The following is a 25,171-nucleotide window of genomic DNA, read 5'->3' on the forward strand; positions in this document are numbered from 1 at the left end:
GAAAAAATTGAGTATAATTATGCACTGCATGATGACATTTTAATTGATAACTGTAAGCATGACAGTGGTCCAATAAGATTATGTTACTTAGTGATATAGATCCCTTAGTGTGTGTGAATATATCTGTGGTCTTTGCACAACATCCAAATCACCTAAGTGTTCCTGTCACTAAGAGTAGGGCTTATATTCAATATGGCTTTTATTTTCCCTATTGAAGGCGGAGAGATTTGCTAAATCTTAAGCCTTAGAATAAGCTGATCTTATCCCCTCTCTGACCCTCTTTCTCTCTTTCCTCTTTGACCACCACATCTCTCCTATGCGACACTGTGTTCAGGTCTGCAGACATTCTAAGGACAGGCAGTAAGGTGGGATCTATCTAAACTTCCAAGTATGAAGCTAATTCCTGTACTAGACAGAGGCTTTCAGTGTTTGGAAGCCTGAAAAATCCCACTGTATTTTAAAATACAATTTCAAAAATGTATTTTAAAATGTAAACCTCTTGGCAATTTGAAAATATTTTATCTTGTGATGTGTAAATTATTATTCTTTTAAATATCTGTCCATAATTGATTTGAAAAAGAAGCATATGATCAAAGCAGTTTAATTGCTCCCTAAGAGTATTTTATATTTTACCGAAGGAACTTTCTTTTTAATTGTAAAAGGGGGACAGTGTGTTGACTACTCATTGCAAGGGAAGATATTGGAAACATGTTTCCTAGCATGTTGCTTTAGAGAATGTTAATAATTTGTATGACTACTTTGACTAATGGTATCAACACTGCAGATTAGACTGTGTGAAGCAGAGGAACTTCTTATGGACCCTGTGTTCTCCAGCACTCCGCCTCTCTCCTGCTCTCGTCTTTACAGGACCTTGAACGCGAGGAGTAGGAAGGGCGTGAGCTTGTGAGTCCTGATGGCGCTCTTCTTGGTGTGCAGTTCAGCCTGTTCCGTCATTGCGTTGTTATTGGAGGAATGAGTGTGAGACTGTGGTTCTCATTTCAGTTGTTGAAAGCTGCGGTCTGCTTTAATCAGTTAGGCCATGTTAGACAAGGAGTACATCTCAATGCCCGAACCGAGCACTTCCCCTCAACAGGATCACATTCTCATTGCTTTATTTAAAACATGAGAGACCTGGACAGAACAATCAAGAGAGAGAAGTACAACCAAATCAGACTGGGAGAAGGAACATTATTTTGACTTATCGATTAACTGATTTTTAAAAAAAAAAATTTACAGTGACTTTATTGGTAATAGCTTGAAACAAGTTAAGCATTCAGTGCCAATATGTGAGTATAATAACATACCTTCATACACTACTTGATAATAAAAATAACTATTGATGCATACAACAATATGGATGAAATATAATTATTTTGCTTAGTGAAATAAGCTTTACAAATGACAGTATATATTGTGCGGTTCTAACTATAAAGTTCTTTGACTGTAAGAAAAACCTTCAACACCTACCAAATAACTATTAGAGCTAATCAACAAATTCAGCCAAGTCATAGAATACAAAATGAACACATAAAAATCAGACATTTCTGTGCCCTAATAGGTATTTGAAATTGAACCCATTTACAGCAGCAGCAAAGAGTGAAAATACTTGAAGATAAACTAAGAATATGAAAAAATCAAGCTGAAAGAAATTGAAAGCAAAAATAAACAGAAAGGTTCATGGACTGGAAAAATTAATATAGTTAAAATATCTTCATTACCCAAATCTACACACTAATTCCTATAAAAACTTCAGTGATGGGGCTGAAGATGTGGCTAAACGGTTAGGGGCACCGTGTGCTCTTGTAGAGGACCCAGGCTCAGTTGCAAGCGCTGAATAGTGGTTACAACCATTTGTAACTCTAGTTTTAAGAGGTCTGATACCTTCTTCTGTCCTCTGACAGTGCTAGGCACACATGAAGTACACATACAGGCAAAGTATTTCTATATAAATAAATCTAAAAAAATATGAAAACTATAAATGACTTTCTTTTTTTTTATTGAGAAAAAAAAGTTTCCGCCTCCTCCCAGCCTCCCATTTCCCTCCCCCTCCTCCCACCCTTCTCCCCCTCCCCCCACTTCTCTCTTCCTCCCTCTCCAGTCCAAAGAGCAGTCAGGGTTCCCTGTCCTGTGGAAAGTCCAAGGTCCATCCCCTTTCGTCCATGTCTAGGAAGGTGAACATCCAAACTGGCTAGGCTCCCACAAAGCCAGAACATGAAGTAGTATCAAAACCCCGTGCCATTGTCCTTGGCTTCTCATCATCCCTCATTGTTCGCCATGTTCAGAGAGTCCAGTTTTATCCCATGCTTTTTCAGTCACAGTCCAGCTGGCCTTGGTGAGCTCCAGTAGATCAGCCCCACTGTCTCAGTGGGTGGGTGCACCCCTCGTGGTCCTGACTTCCTTGCTCATGTTCTCCCTCCTGCTCCTCATTGGGACCTTGGGAGCTCAGTCCGGTGCTCCAGTGTGGGTCTCTGTCTCTATCTCCATCCATCACCAGATGAGGATTCTATGGTGATATGCAAGATATTCATCAGTATTGCTATAGGATAGGGTCAATAAATGACTTTCTTTACAGATAGAGAAATACAATCATAAATTCATATGGAATCACAAATGTCCTGAGTAGTCAAAACCAATTCTGAGAGTGAGCAAAGCCAGACACAACACAGTTTCAGATTTCAAATTACATTATAAAGATACAGTAATCAAAATACTGTAATACTGCATAAAGACAGAGCAGAGTCCAGATGGAAACCCCGTGTGTCTGTCAGAGGCAGTAAGAATGCCCAGTGGAGAGAGGGCAGTCTTCAGCAGCGGGTGTTGGACAAACACCGGAGATCGACAGAGGAAAGGATGAAACTGGGAATCTTACACCATCCAAAAATTACCAACTCGGAATTGGTTAAAGACTTGTCAGCTAGACCGGGCACTGCAGTAGACCAGATAGTGTAAGACCTCTAGAAGTAGAGGTAGTGAGAACGTTCGGCAATAACACTAAAAATCCCCACTATAAATCTGAAACTGGGCAAGTGGGACAATATAAATCCAAAAGCTTCCTTCTGAACAGCAAAGAAAATAGTCATAAAATGGTAAGACTACCTAAGGAATTGAAGGAAACCATTCCTCTCATGAAGGATTTATGTTCATAGTGTGTAAGGAGGCCCTACAAATCAGTAACTAAAAGCCAAATAACCCAATTTAAAAAATAGAGCAAACTCTTGGTAGACATTTCTGTAATATGCAGTGACAGAGGAGAGAAAAGAGGCTCACCATCAGGATCGCTAAGGAAATGGGAGCCGAGCTACAGTGAAATCTCATGGTATACCTGTAAGGACAGGATATTAGCAAGACTCAGAAAATAGTGGTGAGGATGTGAAGCAATTAGAATATTTATTTGCACATGAAATATTCCAAAGGCAAAGTATAGCGACTGTGACAAACGGTGTAGTGGTGCCCCAAAGTAATAGCAAAATACGGTGCTATCCTGAAATCTCAGCTATGGACATTTATTCAGAGTTGATAGTAAACTCTTGAAGATATTGGCACTTCTGTGTCCACTGCAGACCAGTCAGAATGCCCGAGGTGTGGTAGCATTCTTTAGGTGAAGAGGTACGAAGATGTCTAGACTCTCACAGTGTTTAGCCTCCCGAAGACGGATCTGCTATCAGTAGCAACAGAGATGATCCTGGAGGAAGTGTGCTAGTTGAGAAAGACTAGGCACAGGTGACGCACTGCCCGAGCCTTTACACAGGTGTCTACAACAGACTCCTAAGACTGGGACCCAGAGCGGCAGTTGTTGCGATGGGGGCAAGGTGAAAGAATGTGGCTATGTGCTGCAAATCTGAGGCTCATTGTGCCTATAGTTAAACTATAGGGTACAGTAAGTGCTTGGGTCTCATGTACTGCACACACACAGTGAGAAAAAAAAAACCCTACGTCCTGTAGTCTAGCAGGTAAGAGTACTTTTGTAGCCAAATCCAAAGGCCCAGTTCAACAGAGTAGTGTGTGTTATAAACAGCAGCCAGGACCGTAACCGCTCAGCCGCCTCTCTATCCCTCCTTTTGGTTTTTGGGACTGCGTCTGATGTAGTGCAGATTAGCCTCAAACTTTCATCCTGCCTCCATCTCCCAAATGCAGGGACTACAGGCATGTGCTACCACACACTCAGCCAAGGAATTGGATTCTTTGGTTTTTGATTTCCCATAGTTCTGAATGTTCTTAAATTTGTTTGTATCATTGGTTGACACTGAATCCTTGTTCTTGGGGCCGCTACTTTCCAAATGCTAGGAATACAGCTTTGTGCCACTGTGAGCCCAGCTCCAGGTTCTGTTGTGAGGAGTCCTACCTCCCTTCAAGCACTTTATATCACCTAAATATATTACCCCAAACAAAGCTAAACTGAACTAACCAGCAACCTGGGTTTGATTCGTGGATCCCATGTAGCGGGAATGAGAGACCTGAGCCCACAAAGTTGTCCTCTGACTTCCGTACACACTACACACTAACAATCACAGAATAAATACAAATATTCTTACAAGGGTTTGAACTTTAAGATACAGCAAAATAGGAAAAAATGCAAAAGCCTTCCAAGTAAACCTTGAAATTTATAGTTATTTTAGTTATTGCTAATAATTTTTAAAAGTAAAATTACTCATGGATTCTCATTGCCTCTGGTGGATTTAACTTTTATACTAAGCAACGGTTTAAATCTATGTCACTATTTTCTCCTAAAGGTATTTAGCTGACTTTTCTAGCCTAGGATCCTTGTTAGTTTTAAAAAATACGTTATCTTTGTTGAGCTCTTGAAATTTTTATGCAATGATTTTGATCATATTTACTTCCCACTTCATCCTCCTAACTTCATGTCCCTGCACTTTTTTAACTAGCCCATCAAGTCCAATTTATATTGCTCACCTCCTCCTTTATGTGGGCCATCCATTCCAGCACAGTCTGTCTACAAGGGCCATATCCTTAAAGAAAAGTCTTCCTGCTTTTGAAGGAAGTGGATTTTATTAAAGGTCTTCTCTGTATCCCTTGAGATGATCATGTGGCTTTTGTTCATTTTTGATTTCTTACATTTGTCTATTTGAATGTGTTGAAGCAATTTTAAGTCACTGAGATAAAGCCAATTTGATAACTGTGAATGATCTTTTTGATATGTACTTATATTTGGTTTGCAAGTATATTGTTGAGAATGTTTGTATCTATGTTCATCTAGGATCTATAGTTTTCAGTTGTTTTGTATTTTATATGTATGTGTGTTTATCTGGTTTTGATATTAAAGTAGTACTGGCTTAATAGAAGGGGTTTGGGAGTGTTCCTTCTATTTTAGAGTAATTTAAGAAGTGTTGATTACAGATCTCTGAAAGTCTGGTAGACTTCTACTGTAAATTCTTCTGAAGCTCAGCTGCTATTTTGTTTGTTTGTTTTTGTTTTCAGTTGGAAGAATGTGTTTATTTATTTTTCTTCTATGTTCCAGATCTGTTTTAAGTTACTGATCTTATTATTTTTGTTATGATATCTGATTGTATTGTATTTAATTACAGATTAAAACTTGAAATCAGTAGCAAAAGAATCAGATGAAAATCTTCAAACTGATGGAGATTAAAAAACATGCTAGTGAATGGAGATGGAATGTACTATTGAAGAAATTAAGACAGAAATAAAAATTTCTTGGAATTAAATGAAAATATAACATAAGCAAACCTCCGGGGAAGGAAAGCAGTTCAAAAAGCAAAACTCTTAAGTGTCTGTATTTAAAAGTCAGAAAGCACAGATAGATAACTTAGTGATGAACCTCAAGAGTTTTGAAAAGCAAGGAAATAAAAGCAACCCAAAAGCAGTAAGACAGAAGAAATAATCAAACTCATGCCAGAAATGAATGAGATGGAAATAAACTAATGGCTTCTGTGATAGGGAGAATTAGTCTTCCTCAGAGAGGCATCCCTCATTGGTTATCCAATACCAAGTTGTTAGTCCTTACCTCAGCTACTTTTCTATAGCTGTGAACAAAACACCACAAGCAAGGCAACTTTTGAAATAAAGAATTTAATGTGCAGCTCTGGTTTCAGAGGTCAGTAGAGTCCATAACGATTATGTTGGGGAGTATGGAAGCAGGCTGAAAGGCGTGGCACTGGAGCAGTATCTGAGAACGTATATGTTGAGACATCAGGGAGGAAGGGAGGGAGAGGGAGTGTGCGTCTTAGTTAGGGGTTTCTATTGCTGTGAAGAGACACCATGACCATGGCAAATTTTATAAGGAGAACATTTAATTGGGGTGGTTCGCTTACAGTTGCAGAGGTTCAGTTCATTATCATCATGGCAGGAAGCATGGCGGCATGCAGGCAGACATGGTGCTGGCAAAATAACTGAAAGTTTTACATCTTGCAGGCAACAGGAAGTGGTCCCAGTGTCACACTGAGAACCTTGAGCAAATGAGACCTCAAAGTCCACTTTCACAGTGACACAAGTTTTTTTTCCCAACAAGGTCATACCTAACAATTTTTTTTCCCAACAAGGTCATACCTATTCTAACAAAGCTACACCTCCCTGTAGTGATGCTCCCTTCTGGGGCCATTTTTTTTTCAAATCATTACAGAGGGAGAGAGGGAGGGAGGGACGGAGGGAGGGAGGAAGGGGGAGAGGGAGGGAGGGAGGGAGGGACGGAGGGAGGGAGGGAGGGAGGGAGAGAGGGAGGGAGGGGGAGAGCACGCTTGCTTGCTTGCTAACTGGAGAGAGAGAGAGAGAGAGAGAGAGAGAGAGAGAGAGAGCGAGCGCATGCTTGCTTGCTTGCTGACTGGGGTAGTTTCAGGAACACACCTCTTCCAACAAGGCCACACCTCTGAAGCCTTCCTACATAGTTCTACCAACAGGGGATTAAGTATTTAAATATATTTGCCTATGGGGCCATTCTCATTCAAACTACTACAATCTTGAAATCACATACATACAAGCAAAACTACATGGACTCAGCAGGAAACTGTGTGTGTGTGCATGTGTATATATATATATATATATATATATATATATCAAAAAACGGGGTCACACACACACACACACACACATATATATATATATATATATATATATATATATATACATATATTTGTTTGAACTTGTATTTGTTTGAACTTGAATGAATTCTGTGACACAGTATTTTAAGGTTATTCCCAGAACTATTATTGATAGCCTTATCCTGGTACTATCAGATGTCTGAGAATTTCATATAACTGCTGTTTATAAGAAGAAATTGATTCTTTTGAAATATTTCAGGGCCAATCTAGAAACTCTTAAAGTTTGAGGCCAAAAAGGACTGGCTGTAGGTCTTGTTAGAAGTTATCAAATATCAAAAGGTTTAAGACACTTGAGTAAATATGATCACATGTTACTGTGAAACCATTTACTAACATTCATTTAAGAGGAGGCACAATGGAAAGACTCGAAAAATGAGTACACAAAGTCACATTAACTCACGGATGCCCTGAGAAACCTTGAACATAAGCCAGACTTCAGTTTTTCACCAGTGTTTTTATATCAATGCTCAGTGTTTAAAAACTTGGAAATAATTCCCTTCAATTCCTCACCACCTTTGGAGTATCTTGTGCATACTTAAAATTTATATTTATATTCTATGAATCTTTTTCTAAAGATTACAATTTTCTTATGTATGTTTAATTTTATACTTTCTTAAACAATAAGCAGTTTTTGCTTTAGAACAAAATTACATTTTAAAAAATAATTGATATTATAATTACATCATCCCACCTTCTCTTTCCTACCTTCAAAACCTCCTCCATGCCCCCCTTTGCTCACTTTCAAGTTCATGACTTCTTTTTTCATTAATTATTGTTACATATTGTATAAACATATGTTTCTAAATATATAAATACAATCTGCTAAGTCTGTATAATGTTATTTGTGTGTGTGTTTTCAGGGATGATCATTTGGTATTGGATAACAATTAGTGTGTTCTTCCTGAGAAAAATTATTTCTCCTGCTCTCAGCATTTCTAAGTTGTCCCTGGTTCTTTATGTAGGGTTGAGGCCTCTTAGGTTTTCCCTGATCCAGGTTAGCATGGCTATTTTTGTCCTTGTTGAGCTCATGCTAAGCAGCTGTGTTGATGAGACTTTTGGGTGTAGCTTCTGACATTGCTAGGAGATACAATCCCACAGCAAGCTCTCTAATCTTCTCTGCCTTTTACCATCTTTCCACCCCATTTTCTGGAACATTCCTTGAGCCTTAGTTGTAAGAGTTATTTCATAGTAGTGACACCACAACCCTGCATCCTGATTAGCTGTGGTTTTCTGTAGTGGTCTCCATCTTTTACAAAGAGAAGTTTTCCTGATGAGGGGGTGAGGACTACACCTATCTGTGGGTATAAGGACAATTATTTAGACTGTAGTTAGGGATTATGTTGGCTTAGTAAAGTAGTGATTGTATGTTTTCTTCCAAGATCCATGACCTTACTTACCCTGGGTAATTTCCTAGGTCTCTACTACCAGTTGAGTGGGCCTGAAGTCCAATGAGAGAGCTGCTGGTTACCACCAACATATGCATGCCACCACTGTCCCCATAGGGTTATTGTGTCAGATAATCCTTGTTGTACTTCATAGGCATCATAGCTCAGTAGGACTGTTGGCTGCTTCCCTAATTGGGAACTGTAAGTACTCAGGAACCTTTCAGGAACTGTTTGGCTCAGGGGCCTCTGCACCCCTACGTCTGCAGCGCATGATGCCTTCAGCAAATAGGGGGATAACCAAGGGTAGTAGCAAGAGCCTATAGTGTATTGAGAATCTCTTGGATAACTCTGACAACTCAAAAGAGTACTTCTCATGCCTGGTGTTAGGGTTTTTATTGGATGGGTTTTTACTCTTGGATGGAGCCTTAGCCCAGATGAAAGAATTTCATATATGTGTATTTATACACAGCCTATGTGTATTATAAGATTTTTTTTAAAAAGTAGATTGATAGGACTTCTTGAAAAAGTCCTTATGACTTTTTCAGACATCCTCACTGTTATTTTACCCTCTTCCCTCCTTCTATATTTCCCCTGTGCAGGATAGTTGTATGTCAACTTGACACAAGCTCAAGTCATCTGAGAGGCAAGAACCTCAATTTAAAAAATGCCTCCACAAGATAGAGCTGCAGGCAAGCCTATAGGGAGTCTTTTCAATTAGTGATCGATGGGGGAGGTTTTAGCTCATTGTGGGTGGTGTCATCCCTGGGCTGGTGGTCCTGGGTTCGGTAAGAAAACAGGCTGAGCAAGCCATGGGGAGCATGGCTAGTAAGCAGTAGCCTTCCGTGATCCAGCTCTGCTTGTATTTCTGGCCTGACTTTCTTCACTGATGAACAATGATATGGAAGCATAAGCCCTATAATCCCTTTCCTCCCCAAGTTTCTTTGGTCCTGGTGTTTCGTCATGGATGTAGTGGCCCTAAGACAACCCACAACCATTTTCCCCATTTCCCCAATTAGATCACTGTTACTCTGCTGTTCTCCTTTGTATTGCTCCCTCAACCCATCACCCTGACATCACATATGACCTTTGTCTTTATCTCCCTCCCCCTTTTATTGAACATAGATTCTTTTCTCATATAACATAATCTGAATAAAGTTTCCCCTCTCCACTCCTCCCAGTTCCTCCACACCTCCTCTCCCATCCAGATCTGTTGATGGAGAGAGGGCCTGCTTTTAATCCCTGCTGCCTGACTAGCTTACACCCAAAATAACCACACAGAAATTGTATTTGTTAAAACATTGCTTGGCCCATTAGCTCTAGTTTCTTATTGGCTAACTCTTATATCTTAATTTAACCCATTTCTATTAATCTGTATATCACCATGAGGTTGTGGCTTACCGGGAAAGATTCAGCATGTCTGATTCTGGCGGCTCCATGGCAGTTCTCTCACTTTCCTTTCTTCCTCCCAGAATTCAGTTCTGTCTCCCCACCTACCTAAGTTCTGCTCTATCATCAGGCCCAAAGGACCTCCTACACCACAGATCCACTCTTTTCTGTCTCTTATGAGAAAGCTTCTAAGAGACAGCAAAACAAAACAAAGTATAATAAGATAAAACAAAAACAGTCATATTGAAGTTAGACAAACCAAGCTATGAGATCAATAAAAGAGCTCCAAGAGAAGGCACATGGATCAGAGATCCTCCGTTTACACGTTCAGGAGTCCCATGAAAGCACTAAGCGGAAAGCTATAGTATGTCTACAGAGGACCTGGTGTGGACCTGTGTAGACCATATGATTGCTGTTTCAGTCTCTGTGAGTTCATGTGAGCTTCGCTCAGTTGTTTTAGAGGGCCTTGTTTACCTGCTACCCTCTGTCCCCCTCCTTCTGCTTCCTCTTCCACAGGCACCCTGAGCTCTGAGAGGAAGGATTCGGTAGAGACATTTCCGTTAGAGGTATGCATTCTGAGGGAATCTTTGTGTGATATCTGGCTGCAGGTCTTTGTATATCTGCGGGAGGAGGAGTCCTCTCCGACAATGGCTAAATGGCTGAGTAAGGCACTGTCCTGAGGGTAGCAGAATATCAGTACAAGTCATTTTATTGTTTTGGACTAGTAGTGTTTGGACTTACCCTGGATCTCTGAGCTATCTAGTGTCTGGTTCTTGGTCACCCAAGGAGTGTCAGTTATGGGTTCCATCTCATGGAGTGGGCCTTAAATCAGACATTGGTTGATCCCTCCCACAAGGTTTGTGCCACCATTGTCTTAATATATTTTGCAGGCAGGACAGATTATAGATCAAAATTTCGTGGCTGAATTTGTGTTTAAGCTTCTCTTTAGGTAGCCTGCAGAGTACCTTTCCTTGTCAAAGACAGTAGAACATGGGGCTGAGGGCACTGTGTAGGCCTTAGCTCAACTTCTCCAGTGAGTTGTGTGGGTGCTGTCCTCAATTGGGGCCTTGCTGTTAGTTTGTGGAGAGCCATTATTTATGGATAATTTACATTGGTATAGATCTTTGTATATTGATACAAGTTTAAATTGTATTTGTTATATTGAATATGCGCCTATTTCTGTTTACAATATTTGTACACCTATGTATTTTATCATATTGTATGCATTCATGCTTCTACCTCTAGTTAAGACATTTTGTATATTGATGCAATTTTAGGATACATTTATCATATTGTATTATATATTTCTACCTCTGATCAAGATATTTATACATTGTTTACATTTTAATGACTGTGTCCTCCTTTACTGCACAGTTGTTTAAACATTGTTTAATATTCTGATATGAAGCTTTAATCTATAAGTTATTTAGGTATTAAGTATTAAAAGTCAATAGTCATTCATGTTTGTAATACTTTTAGTCAGACTAATTAGGTTCTTTAAATACATAGAGATTGTATTCTGCATAGATAGGTAAACCCTCAGCCACTTCAAGATCTGTAGAATATGGCATTTATATAACTTGGGGTTCTGTTGATGCAAAACACTGTTGCCTTTGGCAGCACCAATCTATTCCTGAGAGAATGTTAAGCATCAAAGACACTCCACTTGGGGTTTTCTTTTTTTCTTGGTACAACTGGCCTTTGGGCAAGGAACTGCCCATGCCTTGACCACTGACAAAGTGCACGATGTCTAGACTGGACAAGTAGGGTACAAGAAAAAAGACTGCCAAATCTTGCCAAGTTAGGGTAAGATGGTTCTAAAAATTTTCCTGCCTCTGAAAATGGTCTGTCAATTACGCTAGACCTTAGCCAAAGTTGATTGCTTCAACATTGCAAATGAGACTTTGGGTGATTGCTCAGGCAGTCAATTGTTTCTGTGATCTACTACACATTTTGGAAAGCTGCTTGATTGCACCTTCTGCCTAGTCAAGTAATATTATATCCCTTCTCAGGCCTTCGATGGGGTTGAAGACTATCTAATCTAATTAGTTACTTTCTTCTTATGATCTAGCCAAACCATTTCCAATACAAGACTTAGACTCCTTAGGATATAATATTTATTAAAACATTAGCATATGGCCAGGTGATGGTGGTGCATGCCTTTAATCCCAGCACTCAGGAGACAGAGGCAGGCAGATCTCTGTGAGTTTGAGTTCAGCCTGGTCTACAAGAGCTAGTTCTAGGATATGCTCCAAAGCTACAGAGAAACCCTGTCTTGAAAAACCAAAAAAAAAAAAAAGTTCCTTGCTTAATATTGTTTATGCTGGTTGTAATTCTAACTTTATACTTGATATCTGTTCCTAATGTACATAATTTTTGTATTGGGTTTGGAACTCTCTTATTTAAACAAAAGGGGGAGGTGCTGTGGGAGCTCCTTCAGCCAATAGCCTTTAAGATCAAGCCTAATTGGGCACAGTCTTTTATACTGTAAGTGCAGCTGTGAAGCATACACTTACTGTCTTGCTTATGGCTCTTGCTTCAGGCTGCTAGATTCGGTTCCTGTCCCCCGTTCTTGCAGAGGACTGTGATCTAGGGCAGTGATCTCTGAGTCTCCCCTAAATAAATAAAGCTTTATTATACATAATTCTGAACTAGTGTGGGATTATTTTGTAACTTCCATCATCAGATTATGAACATTTAAGTGTTACTCAGCCATTTGAGTTTCGTCTATTGAGAATTCTCTGTTTAGAACTCTATCCCATTTTTTTTTTGATTATGTTTTTTGATACCTAGTTTCCTGAACTTTTTTTTTTTATAATTTGGATATTAGACCTGTATTGGATGTGGAGTTGGCAAAAATCTTTTCCCATTATGTAGGGTGCCACTTTGTTTGAATAATTATTTCCTTAGCCTTACAGAAGCTTTTTAGTTTTATGGGTTCCCTTTTATTAATTGTTGGTCTTAATGCCTGCATTAATGGTGTTCTGTTCAGAAAGTCTTTTCTTGTTTTACTGCATTCAAGGCCATTCCCCACTTTCTCTTCTGTTAGGTTCAGTGTATCTTGTTTTATGTTGAGGGCTTTGATCCATTTGGAGTTGAGTTTTGTGCATGGTGATAGATATGGATCTTTTTGCATTCTTCTAACTACTCATAGCCAGTTTGACCAGTACCATTTGTTGAAGATGCTTCCTTTTTTCCAGTGCATATTTCTGTCTTCTTTATCAAAAACCAGTGTCCATTGGTGCATGAGCTTCTGTCTAGATATTCATATTGATTCCATTGATCAATATGTCTGTTTTTGTGCCGATGTCTTGCTGTTTTTATTTCTATAGCTCTGCAGTACAAATTGAAATAGGGGATAGTGTGACTTCCCACTCTTCTTTTATTATTCAGGAATGTTTTAGCTATCTTGGGTCATTTGTGTTTTCATCTGAAGCTGAAAATTACCTTCTTAAGATCTGTAAAGAATTGTGTTGGAAGTTTGTTGGGGATTGCATTGAATCTGTAGATTGCTTTTGGCAGAATGGCCATTTTTACTATATTAATATTACTGATGCATGTGTATGGGAGATTTTTTTCATTTCCTGATATCTTCCATTTCTTTCTTCAATAAAGTTTTTATGATATAAATCTTTCACTTGCTTGATAAGAGTTATCACAAGATATTTTATATTATTTGAGGCTGTTGTGAAAGGTGTTGTTTCCCTGATTTCTTTCTCAGCCCTTTTGTCATTTGAATATGGGAGGAATACTAATTGTTGTGCTTTAATTTTGTATCCAGCTACTTTGCTGAAGGTGTTGAGCAGCTGTAGAGTTTCCCAGTGTTTCTTTGTATCACTTATGTTCACTATTGTATCGTCTGCAAGTAAAGATACTGTGACTTCTTCCTTCCCATTTGTATCCCCTCGATGTCCTTCAAGTGCCTTATTGCCTCAGCTAAGACTTCACGTACTATATTGAATAGGTATGAAGAGACTGGACAACCTTGGCTTCACAGGGGTTTTACAGAAATGACAGCAACTTTTTAGAAGCTCTGGAAGTCTACAAAGCTCTGGAAGTTGGGTTTCCTCCACTGGAATCCTTGTGATTCCTGTGGGTAAGCCTAGAGATTTCGCCAGCTGTACTTTCACTGTATAGTTCTGTGGAATGTAGCAATCTTTTATGATTTTATTGAAAATATTTTCTGGGTCTTTGACTGGGATTCTTCTTCTAGTTTCATTATTTTTAGGTTTGGTCTTTTCACAGTGTCTCAGATTTTCTGGATGTTTTGTGTCAAGAACTTTTTAGATTTTACAGTTTTGACCACTGTATTTATTTCTTCTATTGTATCTTCTGTGCCTGAGATTTTTTTCTTCAATTTCTTGTATTCTGTTGGTAAAGCCTACTTCTGTAGTTCTTGTTCAAATTCTCAAACCTTTCATTTCCATTATCCCCTGTTTGTGTTTTCTTAATTGATTCAGTTGGGGATGGGATCAGGGAGGAAAGGAAGACTGGAGCAGGTTTTCTGCTACAGAGCAGGGATGAGACAGGGGTACTGGATCCAGAGGAGCAGGAGTAGAGGTGTATGTATATCCACCCTGGACCTACTTGTTTCCTGGCAAGAGCAGACCTTGGTTGTGTTAGCAGGTGGTACCTACTGCAGTTGGGAACTGGGCCAAAGCAACAAGTAGGGGTATGGAGGGTAGAAGGGAAGGTCTGTGGTATCAACAGGAGATAAGATGGGGTGCAGTGAAGGCTGTCACAGGTGCTCTGCTGCAGAACTGCGGTGAGACTCGGGGATTGGGCCTAGGGGAAATAGAGAGAGTCATTTGTCATTCTGGATCTCCGTTACCTCACTCAATGTGATCCTTTCTAGTTCCATCCGTTTACCTGCAAAGTTCATGATTCAGTTTTTACAGCTGAATATTATTCTTTAGTGTACATGAAGCACATCTTCATTATCCTAAGTTTCATAGCTCTTGTCAAAGGGTGACAGTAAGCATTGCTGAGCACATGGCTGTAGAGGAGGATGTCGAGTTCTTTAGGCATTTGCCCAGGAGTGCTAGAGCTGGGTCATATGGTAAATTTACTTTCTTCTCCATACTGATTTCCAGAGTGACTGTACTAGTTTCATTCCCAGCAACAATGAACGAGGGATCCCTTTACCCACAACCTCACCTGTGTTTATTCTCGGTTGGTTTGTTGATCTTAGATCCTGATAGCGTGAGATGAAATCGCAAGGTTGTTTTAGTTGCTTTTGCCTAATTGGTAAAGATGACAAACTCTTTTTGAGGTATTTCTTGGCCAGTCTTATGTCTTCTATTGGGAACTCTGTTCAGACCCCTAACCCATTTTTCAATTTACTTTTTATTGAACATTTTTTTCATACAATATATTCTGATCTCTGTTTTCCCTCTCTCATCTCCTCCCAGATCCTTCCAGCGTCTCCATTCTTTCCACTCCGTGGCTTCTTTTTATCTCTTTAGAAGACAGGCAATAACAAAACAAATCAGATTAAAACAAAACAAACAAAAAGCATGAGAAACACATACACCAAACCCATAAAAAACACAAACCATAGTATATAAGCAAAGACCAGTAAGGTTAAAAAATGTATGCCTAAACAAGCATCTTGAGACTAAAAATACCATTGAGTTCCTTTCGTGGTGCCCATCTACTTCTGGACACGAGGCCTTCCCCTAACGATGATGTGTCTACCCAGTGAGACTCTGTTGAAGAAACTAATTTTCCCTTTGTTGAGTGATTGTCAGTTGGAGATAGCTTCTGGGTTAGGGATAGGAGCCATGTCTGTTTCTCCTGTCAGCACTGGGATTCATCTTAGATCTAGAATTGGCCCTAGAATCTGGCATGGACTGTGCTTGTAGTTCTAGCTGTCCTGGAACTTGCTCTGTAGACCAGGCTGGCCTCAAACTCATAGAGATCCGCCTGCTTCTGCCTTCCAAGTGCTGGGATTAAAGGTGTGTGCTACCAGGTGGCACTGAATGTTTCTACAGTAGACTTCTGCTATTAGCTTGCAGATTAAGGACTCTCCCAAATGTGTGTAAAACCTTTAGAATGCTGAAAATAAGATATATTTGAAATTATGTCTGAAGACTAAAACCATGACTTTGTATCTTTTTAATCAATTGCAGTAAATGTAGTGCTGGAGCCCAACTGGTGACCTAGGAACTGGAAACTTGAGTACTCCATGACCCTGGGAGCCGCAGTGTTTCCACTCTCTAATGTCTCCTTTTTCCGTCTCTTTTACTAGGCCTATGCAGCGGTGTTACAGCAACAAGCTAAGGACAGCAGACAAAGTTCAACAGGAATAGCTTGTTTCGGCACCTCTCTCCCAGAAGAAAAACTCAATGACTTTCGTGATGAGCAGATTGGACAGTTGCAAGAGCTGATGCAAGAGGCTACTAAACCCAATCGGCAGTTTAGTATCACCGAGTCAACGAAGCCTAAATTGTGATACATAAATCTTAAAGAAGCATGTTAAATTTATAACCTTATACCTCGTCTCTCATTGGCTCTTTAAGACATATCACTGCCGCTTTAGTGAAATAGTATCTTATTTTTGGACAGTCTGAATGATTCATTGATCAAGATCACAAAGGGTACACTCTGCTGTCACTGGAATAATGTATTTGCTGTGTGGAATGTAATTTTGTGGAATTTAAATTTTGGACTAAAAGGTGTAAAGAAGAACACACTTTGGAATTGTACTGAAAATTTCTCTTTTGTATAGGAATGTTTTAAATTCTGTTCCCATCAAGCATTAGCTCGTGGTTTGTTTCATCAGTTAAATAAATAAATCATGATACCAGTAGATGTGAATTTCAGTAAGTTTATCATTAGGTGTATTGTCATTCTGAACGTCCCACCATGTCTCCTTCAATGGTGCACTCCTGGCTACACTCAGAACGTCCTCTTTGAGTCACTTAGAATGCAAGTTTTAAGAAGAGCTTTAAGATTCATTTCTTGAGAATTTCACTTATTGCCTAAAGGGTGGGGAGATGAAAATTACTATGTTGATGTATACATTTAAAAATAAAATACCTATCAAGACCTGAGTGTAAGCTGGGCAACTGATTGGATACTGGAGCAATAGAAGTTGGACCAGGGAGCTGTTTCCATTGGTAAAATGTTTTCTGGGAAAGCACAAAGACTCAAGGTCAGATCTCTAGAACCTACATGAAGAGCAGGCATGGGACTGCATGCTGTGAACCTAGGGATGAGGACACAGAGACATGCACATCCCTGTGGCTCTCCAGCCAGCCTGTGGGTTCCGGGATCAGTGAGACCTACTTCCAAAAAGTGGAGATCAATAGAGGAAGAGCCTTCTGTAGATTGTCTACATATGACACTTTCCGTAAGGTAGGTTCTATAGATTGTCTACATGTGACACCTTCTGTAAGGTAGGTTCTATAGATTGTCTACTTGTGACACCTTCTGTAAGGTAGGTTCTATAGATTGTCTACTTGTGACACCTTCTGTAAGGTAGGTTCTATAGATTGTCTACATGTGACACCTTCTGTAAGGTAGGTTCTATAGATTGTCTACATGTGACACCTTCTGTAAGGTAGATTCTATAGATTGTCTACATGTGACACCTTCTGTAAGGTAGGTTCTATAGATTGACTACATGACCCCTTCTGTAAGAAAGGTTCTATAGACAAAAAGGGTCTGGGGAGCTGCAGTGTGGTCTAGGTCACCAGGCTGTTAACCCTGTCTGACCCCACAGGCTGATAACAGGTTGTGCATCCCCTCCTTTGAGGGAACAGCCCAGTGTGTTCACCTTCCAAGTTCTCCTAGCTTATCTGTGAGCACAAGGACCACTGTGCCTCCTACACAGAACTAAACCTTATTTCTAAAATTCAAGTCTGTTTTTCAAATTGTATATATTTCCAATCATATTAAAAATTTATTTTTCTTCCCCTCTCAATAACTGAATGATATTAACATAAACCTAATGTATCAGCTAATCTAATTCACCTTAGATTTTACATTTCCCTAGAGGCTTGCTTATTAGAAATTCTTTTTTTTTTTATTGAGAAAAGGAGAAAAAAAAAACCAGTTTCCCCCTCCTCCCAGCCTCCCATTTCCCTCCCCCTCTTCCCACCCTTCTCCCCCTCTTCCCACCCATCTCCCCCTCTTCCCACCCTTCTCCCCCTCCTCCCACCCTTCTCCCCCTCCCCCCACTCCTCTCCCCCTCTGAAGCGCCATGTAGCTCTAGGTCTCTTCCATCCTTTTCAACCATTTCTGTCTGTTGTAACTTTGTGGCTTCTCCTACGTTCACCTGAGCTGCCCTTGAAACTTGATTTGCTCAAAAGAACGAAAGCATGTTTTAGACCCTGAAGCCCGGCGCACTTCTGGGTTTTAAACAGAGATGGAGAATAGTACAAGGGTAGCAATGCAGCCCATGTAAATTTGGATACTCTGAAAGGCAAGCAGTAATGCTGGTTAGCTTTAAGATGACTGATTTGTGGCATAACCATTTAAAACGGCCATGCAGAAATTAGCATATAAGTCTGGAGCTAGTAAAAGAGAAAATGAAATAAGGAAAACAGTAAAGGGTCTAGATCAATAGAAAAATAAGAGTAAATAGATGCTCTGATTTGATAATGGTTGTCTCCATTAAAACTCGTGCTGGAGGCTGATCCTCAGAAGTTGCTGGGAAGAAGAAAGAACTGGCAGTGTGCCTTAGGGAGGGTTTCAAGGGTTATACAGAAGCTGCAGGATGGAGCTCCCATGACTGAATATTCATGACTTTATAAGAAGAGACAGAGGCAGAATACAAGGCATTCTTCTCCACGAGATAACTCAGCTGCCTCAGGATTCTGTTAGTAAGGCCAACCATTACCAGCTATGGCTCCTCCACCTCCGACCAGGACTGTGAACTGAAGTAAATCTCTAAAGGTAACCACATTGATAACAGAAGGACGGCAGTGATTGAGACAACTCAAGATAGATGTCATTGTGTTTGTTAAAGGTAAAGGATACGTTATCTGACTAAAGGCAGTTTTTAAGTGGTAAAGAATGAAGCCGGCTTATGCTGCTACGAGAAATTGTATTTGAAGCATAATATAAAGATTGAATAACATACAAACCAAAAGAAAGCTGAAATTATATGTACAAATACATACACACATGCATACTCATGTGGATACTTATATATGTGGGTGTGTGGCAAAAGTTATGGCAAGAACACTGCTAGAAGTTTACTAGGAAGATAATTCAAAGTTTCATTTACATGGTAAGAGAATGATTAAGCAGCCCCATACTTGAGAAAGCTAATAATTCCAACTAATCACATGTCAAAGAAGAAACCAGGAGTGTAACTGGAACTCTCCGACAGTGAAAATGTCCAATAAAATATATGGACTGCATCTAAAAGAGCACATGGAGTGAACCGGTGCACTTCAGCGTGTTTAGCAGGCTCAAAGAAAGGTTGTATCCGAGAAGTATGCAACTTAGCCAGGCAGGATGGCAGACGCCTATAATTCCAGTGCTTGGGAAGAGGCAGAGGCAAGAAGATCGAGTTCCAGGTCATTCTCAGCTAGAAGGTAAGTTTGAGGCCAGCCTTCGCTACATGAGAGACCCTATCTCAAAAAACTAAAAGGAAATACCTAGCTTAGTAATTTAGAAAAACACAAAACCAGAAGGTAATAAAGATTAAACCAAAAAGTTTAAATTTAAAATATTAATTTTAAAAACAATCTATAATGGATCATATCCTATGAAAAATCCTAGAAATGTTAACAGAAGGAAAAAGTAACTATACAGGAGCAAAGAAGGATCCAACTATTTCTGCTGATAAGATATTACAAACAACTTAAAAGTAATACATTTACCAGAAGAAATTGACAAACTTTCCAAAAATTAAGCTTACCAAAATGGATAAGCACACACACAGACAAAAACACAAAAGTTCTTACAGCAATCAGAGCTATTTGGTCACAAGTTTACAGTGATTCCAGAGAGAAAAATGAACAATTAAGTAAGTTTGGGAAGAGTGTTGCCAAGTATCAAGAAACAATCCTACACTGAAATTTCTTCACTGAGCAGAAAGAAAAGAGGACTTCCTGATTGACTTCATCACACATCCAGTGAAGAATGAGGAGGGAAAACTAGCAGCCAATTTCACCTAGGAATATGGATGCAAAAATCCTAATTAAGTATTATCAAGACAAATCCAGCAAATGACAACTCACAACCTGGTCAGGTTTGTGCCAAGAATCCAAAGCTGTTTCCACATTAGAATATAAATTGCTATCACATTCCACATAATCAAAATAAAGGTGAATTAATTATGATCAGCTGAGAGATACAGAAAAAGCATTTGCTAAACGTAAAAAAAAAATGCTCTTAAATTGGGTGTGAAGGGCACTTCCGTCCAATTAGAGGATGTCCAGCAAATAGGAACCGTTGTCAGTCACCATTGTGAGATTCAGGGAAAGGTCTGCCATTACTTCCTTTCAAGTCAAAATTGGCAATGTCTGATAACATGAGATTTAATGTAGAAAATTCAAGTTACAAATTCCTAGAATGAATAAGGTTCTAATGTTTGCTAGATGCAAAAATTGCTGTACAAAAGTCAACCGCATTGCTCTAAATGCAGCAAATATGGAAAAGAATTTTTGTCAACAAATAGTAACTACTTAGAAACCAATTTACTAAAAGATATATAAATCTTTGTGGAGGAAATTGTATAAGTTTCTTGAAAGAACTGAAGACTTTGAGGTACTTTGTTTTCAAGATTAAAAGACTGAAAATTACAAGCATATTAATTTATCTTCAAATGTTGTATACTTTAAAACATTAATTAAAAATTGCAATTTTTCATTCTTAACTGATATTCTCCTTAAATATTGTATAGAACTGTAAAGTACAAGGAATATCAAAGTCATTTTTTAAAATAAGATTTTTTTATTGAAAAGAGATTTTTTTTGTAAAATATATTCTAATTATGGCTTCCTCTCCTCTAACTCCTCCCAGTTTCTCTTCAACTCCCCTTCTGTCTGAATGCATACCCCCTTAGAAAACAAACAGGCATCTTAAGGAATAATAATAAAATCAGATAAAATGAAACCAAACAAACTAGAATAGGACTAAATAAATAACAGAAGAAAAGGAGCCAAAGAGATATCATAAGAAACACATACAGATGCAGAGACACATAAGAATTCTATTTGCACACATAAGAATCCCGCAAAAAAAAAAAAAACAAAACTGGAGACCATAATATGAAAGGAAGGTTAAAAAGATGCCCTGAGATGACATTATGAGACAAAGAGCCTCCAAATATGCCTTTGAGTTAGTTTTGTGTTGGCACAGGACATACTCTTGAGAGTGGTTTGTTCCCAATGAGATCAATTGGAGATGACTTCCAGGTTAGCCGTGAGGCATGTAACCAATTCTAATGTGTTAGCTTTTGTTTTCTTTATATTATTATATTATATTATAATCCCTTAGAAGCTTGTTTTCTGATGAGAGACAGAAAGCAGGTGACTCTGGATGGGAGGGGAGGTGGAGAGGATCTTGGAGTGGTAGAGGTAGGGAAACCATAAGCAAGATATGTTATGACTCCTAGTCACTATTTATTCTCGTTGGAAGACTTGATAGAAGAAACCATGACAGGCTTTCTAGCGGAATTGGCTTCAGTTAGTTCCGGAGTTGTCTATGTGAGGAAGATAAAGTGGAATCTTTCACCATGCTTCCCATGCCTTCCTTTCCAGAGTGCCCTTCGTTCAAATAATGCAGCCTGACTCTCAGCCTTAGTGAATTCAAAACAAAATCCACTTATCCGGCCTCCTTTCTGATTTGGAAATTTCTGAAGCTGGTTAGAAACAATTATGAGCCTGTAAAAAATATGCTATTGTTGAACAAATTATAAGGTTAACATATTGGTTTAGAAAGAATAAAATAGTGTTGAATATCAGACACTTCAAATTGCACATCCTTTGAGAGTTGCAAATTGTCTTAGCCTAAAAACTGAAAGGTGGCAAGTGTTAAATAATTGTTGCCAAGCAACTAGAAGAAAATAATGAAGGGCATAGTAATGCATAGTCAGTTCAGACTGACACTCACATTAAAAAATCAAAACTGGAGCTGCATGAACCTATGATTTTACATGTAAAATGTATGTCATAATGAACATGTAGACGAACTCACTTGAAAGCCATTTGAGTTAAACATAAGTCTAAAAACATCTAAATGAATTGGATTTAGATTGATTGATACTTTATAACAATTTTTATTCATTTATTTTTAATAATATATATTTTATTAATTAAAAAATTTCATCAAATTAATTTTGATCATGTTTTCTCCTTCGTCCCACGTCGCTCAGCTCTTACCCACCTCCCCAACTTCATTCTTTCTCCCAGAATACATACACAAAACACATGCAATACAACAAAAAACAACCACAGCTAAGCAAACGAAAACATCCTTCTTTAGAGCAGGAAAGGTGGGCGTTCGACCTCCAACATTAGCCTGTGTCTTTTAGAGCCAAAGATAACACCCTGCATCATTTAGCTGCTGCTTAGTCTGTTTCCTATAGACACTGCACATTCCGTAAGGGGGAGGATGCTGTTTTGTGCTCTGACCCCATTGTAAGTTCTCAGTAAATATGTTTAGTAATGTATAGAACTAGTAACTTGGTAAGGAATCAGAGAAAATTTAATAATGTAGAAAGTCCCAAATAGAGGAGTGGTTAAAGATGTCAAGAGGATTCACTCCACAGCATTAAGCCAGTGTGCTCTGAAGCCACACTGCAATGAACGGCTGTGTTATTGCTTGTAGCTGAAGACCCCTGCAGGAACTCTGGTACACACAACATGCAGCACACGAACTAACATTAGGTGAGCACACGTGCTCTTTATTTCCTACTGTTCCATCTTTCACCTGGCTTCGCTTTCCTCACAGGTTCTTCAGGTTTTGCTATAGGAAAGGCCAGGTGCTCATTTAATCTTCAGAATGACAGACTTCAGAAAGGCATAGGAAGGGACATAATTGTTATATAACAACAGAGAAAGATGTGTTAGTTAAACTGAGGAAACTCTTTTGCCTCTCTCTGACAAATGAGACTCACTTCACTGTAACTGTTACTAAAAACCCATCCACCCAAAGCATAGTTTAACAACTTCCGTGGATTGGAAGCTAATTGTGTCGAGGCATATAGTTCAGAGAACACTGATAATTCAGGGGAGATAGGAAAGAACACACTCATCCCGTTCTTTTGAATATTTATCAGGCATGGTTTAGTCTGCACCTCCGAGCCTTCTACTTGCGGGTGAGGTAGGTTTAATTTAAGAAAACAGTCAAGTCTGAAGAGTACAGCAGATGATTAGTGTGAGACCACAGAGCGTCTTATAGGAAATGCCAGCGGTAAGGGGGCTGACTTCCTGTGCAGCTGAAACCCCACTCTGCTGAAGCAATGCAGTTGCTAAGGGTGAGCGCAAAGTTTTGTGTGTAAGTTCCCATCTTCTCTGTTCTCTGTGCCCTCTGACCCCAGTTCTGAACTCAATAACCTGGTAAAGATCTTAAAGTGGCGTGCAGGGTTTTGCTCTTTGACTTCCTTCAGCAGCAAGGCTACCATACAAGAAATCAACCAGTGCTTTTTACCTGAAAGCATCTGAGAACCTCTGCTGTCGTGGGGATGGGGAAGATGTGGGAAGACCAGAAAAGCTGGGGCTCAGAGAAGCCATGTGAAACCTTATCAACTTCCGGGAAAACCTTTACAAAATATGTCCCTTCACTTGGTGACCACAGTGACATGAAAACAACCCCAAGACTTCCTGAGAGCCACATGTCTAGTCATTTTATTCTTTGAAAAAAATTTCAAAGACCCAACTGTGAGGACTTCATGAAGTCAGTAGCTGAGCAAATAGTTTGTATTTTATGATCTTGGCTCAAAAAATGTTTCATCACAAAAAAGATCCTGCTGCTCCTGAAGCAAAGACAATCTGAAAGGGGGTTTCAGGATGGGCAAAGATGAGCGGCAAACTGAACACTCAGTAGCAAAATTCATATCAATAAGAAAAGATTTTAATATTCAAACTCAAATCTTGAACTCATACCTAGAAGGGCGGGGGTGTCAAGTAAAGATTCTTTTTTTTTTTTTTCAGACAGGGTTGTTGTGTTTAGGTTCTCTGCATAACAGCACTGGGTGTCCTGGAACTCTCTTTGTAGACCAGGCTGGACTTGAATTATCAGAAATCAGCCTGCCTCTGCGCCCCAAGTGCAAGAGGTGTGTGCCACCACACCTAGCAAGGCAAGAGTCTTGAAAAGAACACTCTTTTGCTACTTCCTTCCTGAGGGCAGAGCATCCTGATATCTGCTGTTTGGGCAGGGATACAGAAGGGAATGGAAACCAGCAGGGATCTGCTGGTACCATCATGTCAGGAAGTGATAGGACCAGCAGCTGGGCTGAAAACAGCCTCTGGGGTGGTGTTGAAGACAAGGAGGATAGTGTGGAGAGACTTGACAGATTCAGGAAAACTGCAAAACACAACAAAGCAGACACTTGCTTAAATTTGAATTTCAGATGGAGTATTTATAGTGCTTTTGAGTAAATACACAGATAAACAGATGCACTAAATATATGTCTCTGGTTTTCCTGTAAAACATCAGATAATAAAGGAAATACCCCTCTCATTCATAAAAATATCAACAAAGCATTTTATTAGAATACCAAAGCCACAGCAAACACTCATCTGGAGAACAGTGCTCAGTTCCTTTCTTGTACATTAAAAACATTATGTTAAAATTTTAGAAGAAAATTAGTTTTTCTTGATTGGTTCAGAATCAAAGAAATCAGGCAGGTGAGCTGAGCATGCATTTAGACTTTCATCTTCTGGAAACTGGGATACCCACCCCTTTGAAAGAGCAGACAGTGTGCCAGGGAATAGCATGGCATTTCAGCTCTGAAGAAGGCCACAGATGGCACCACCTGGTGCCTGTGAGAAACAAACCTCTGTAGCCAGATCTTAACCAGGCTAAGACCAATCCAAGGAGCACTATGGAAAATGTGGAGATGATGTGAGATGGACCTTTGCCACTGTAAATTACATAACATCATCTGGTCCAGTTTCCCCATTTGCTACACAACAGAAGTGAATATCTGTCTCACAAAGTATGATTTGTGATTAAAAAAAAAAGCAGTCGGCAAATGTTAAGAATTGTTCTTGCTAACCATGCTGCTGGTGGAGGCAAAAGCCTAGGAAGAGTGGGATCTTCCTATTTGAGTTGTAACTTCTTAATTCCTAGAATAGTTTTTCCTAAGAGAGAGGACAGGAGGAAGGGCAGGATGGCAGAGAGGGAAGGAAGGAGGGAGGGAGAAGG

The 25,171-nt window shown here is 39.4% G+C and overlaps 1 protein-coding gene across 1 annotated transcript in view; it reads left to right on the top strand.

The window, feature by feature from the left end:
- Positions 1 to 16,646, top strand: part of Sdhaf3 (succinate dehydrogenase complex assembly factor 3) — a 48,328-nt gene extending 31,682 nt beyond the window's left edge. The window contains exon 2 of the mRNA XM_041675683.1: positions 16,092 to 16,646. Within this exon, the coding sequence (XP_041531617.1) occupies positions 16,092 to 16,295 (204 nt within the window). The 3' untranslated portion in view covers positions 16,296 to 16,646. The remainder of the gene's footprint in view (positions 1 to 16,091) is intronic.
- Positions 16,647 to 25,171: the final 8,525 nt, after the last annotated feature.

Source organism: Microtus oregoni, unplaced genomic scaffold (assembly GCF_018167655.1).
Source record: "Microtus oregoni isolate MIOR12 unplaced genomic scaffold, Mior012 000026F_ref0000081, whole genome shotgun sequence".
NCBI lineage: Eukaryota > Metazoa > Chordata > Mammalia > Rodentia > Cricetidae > Microtus > Microtus oregoni.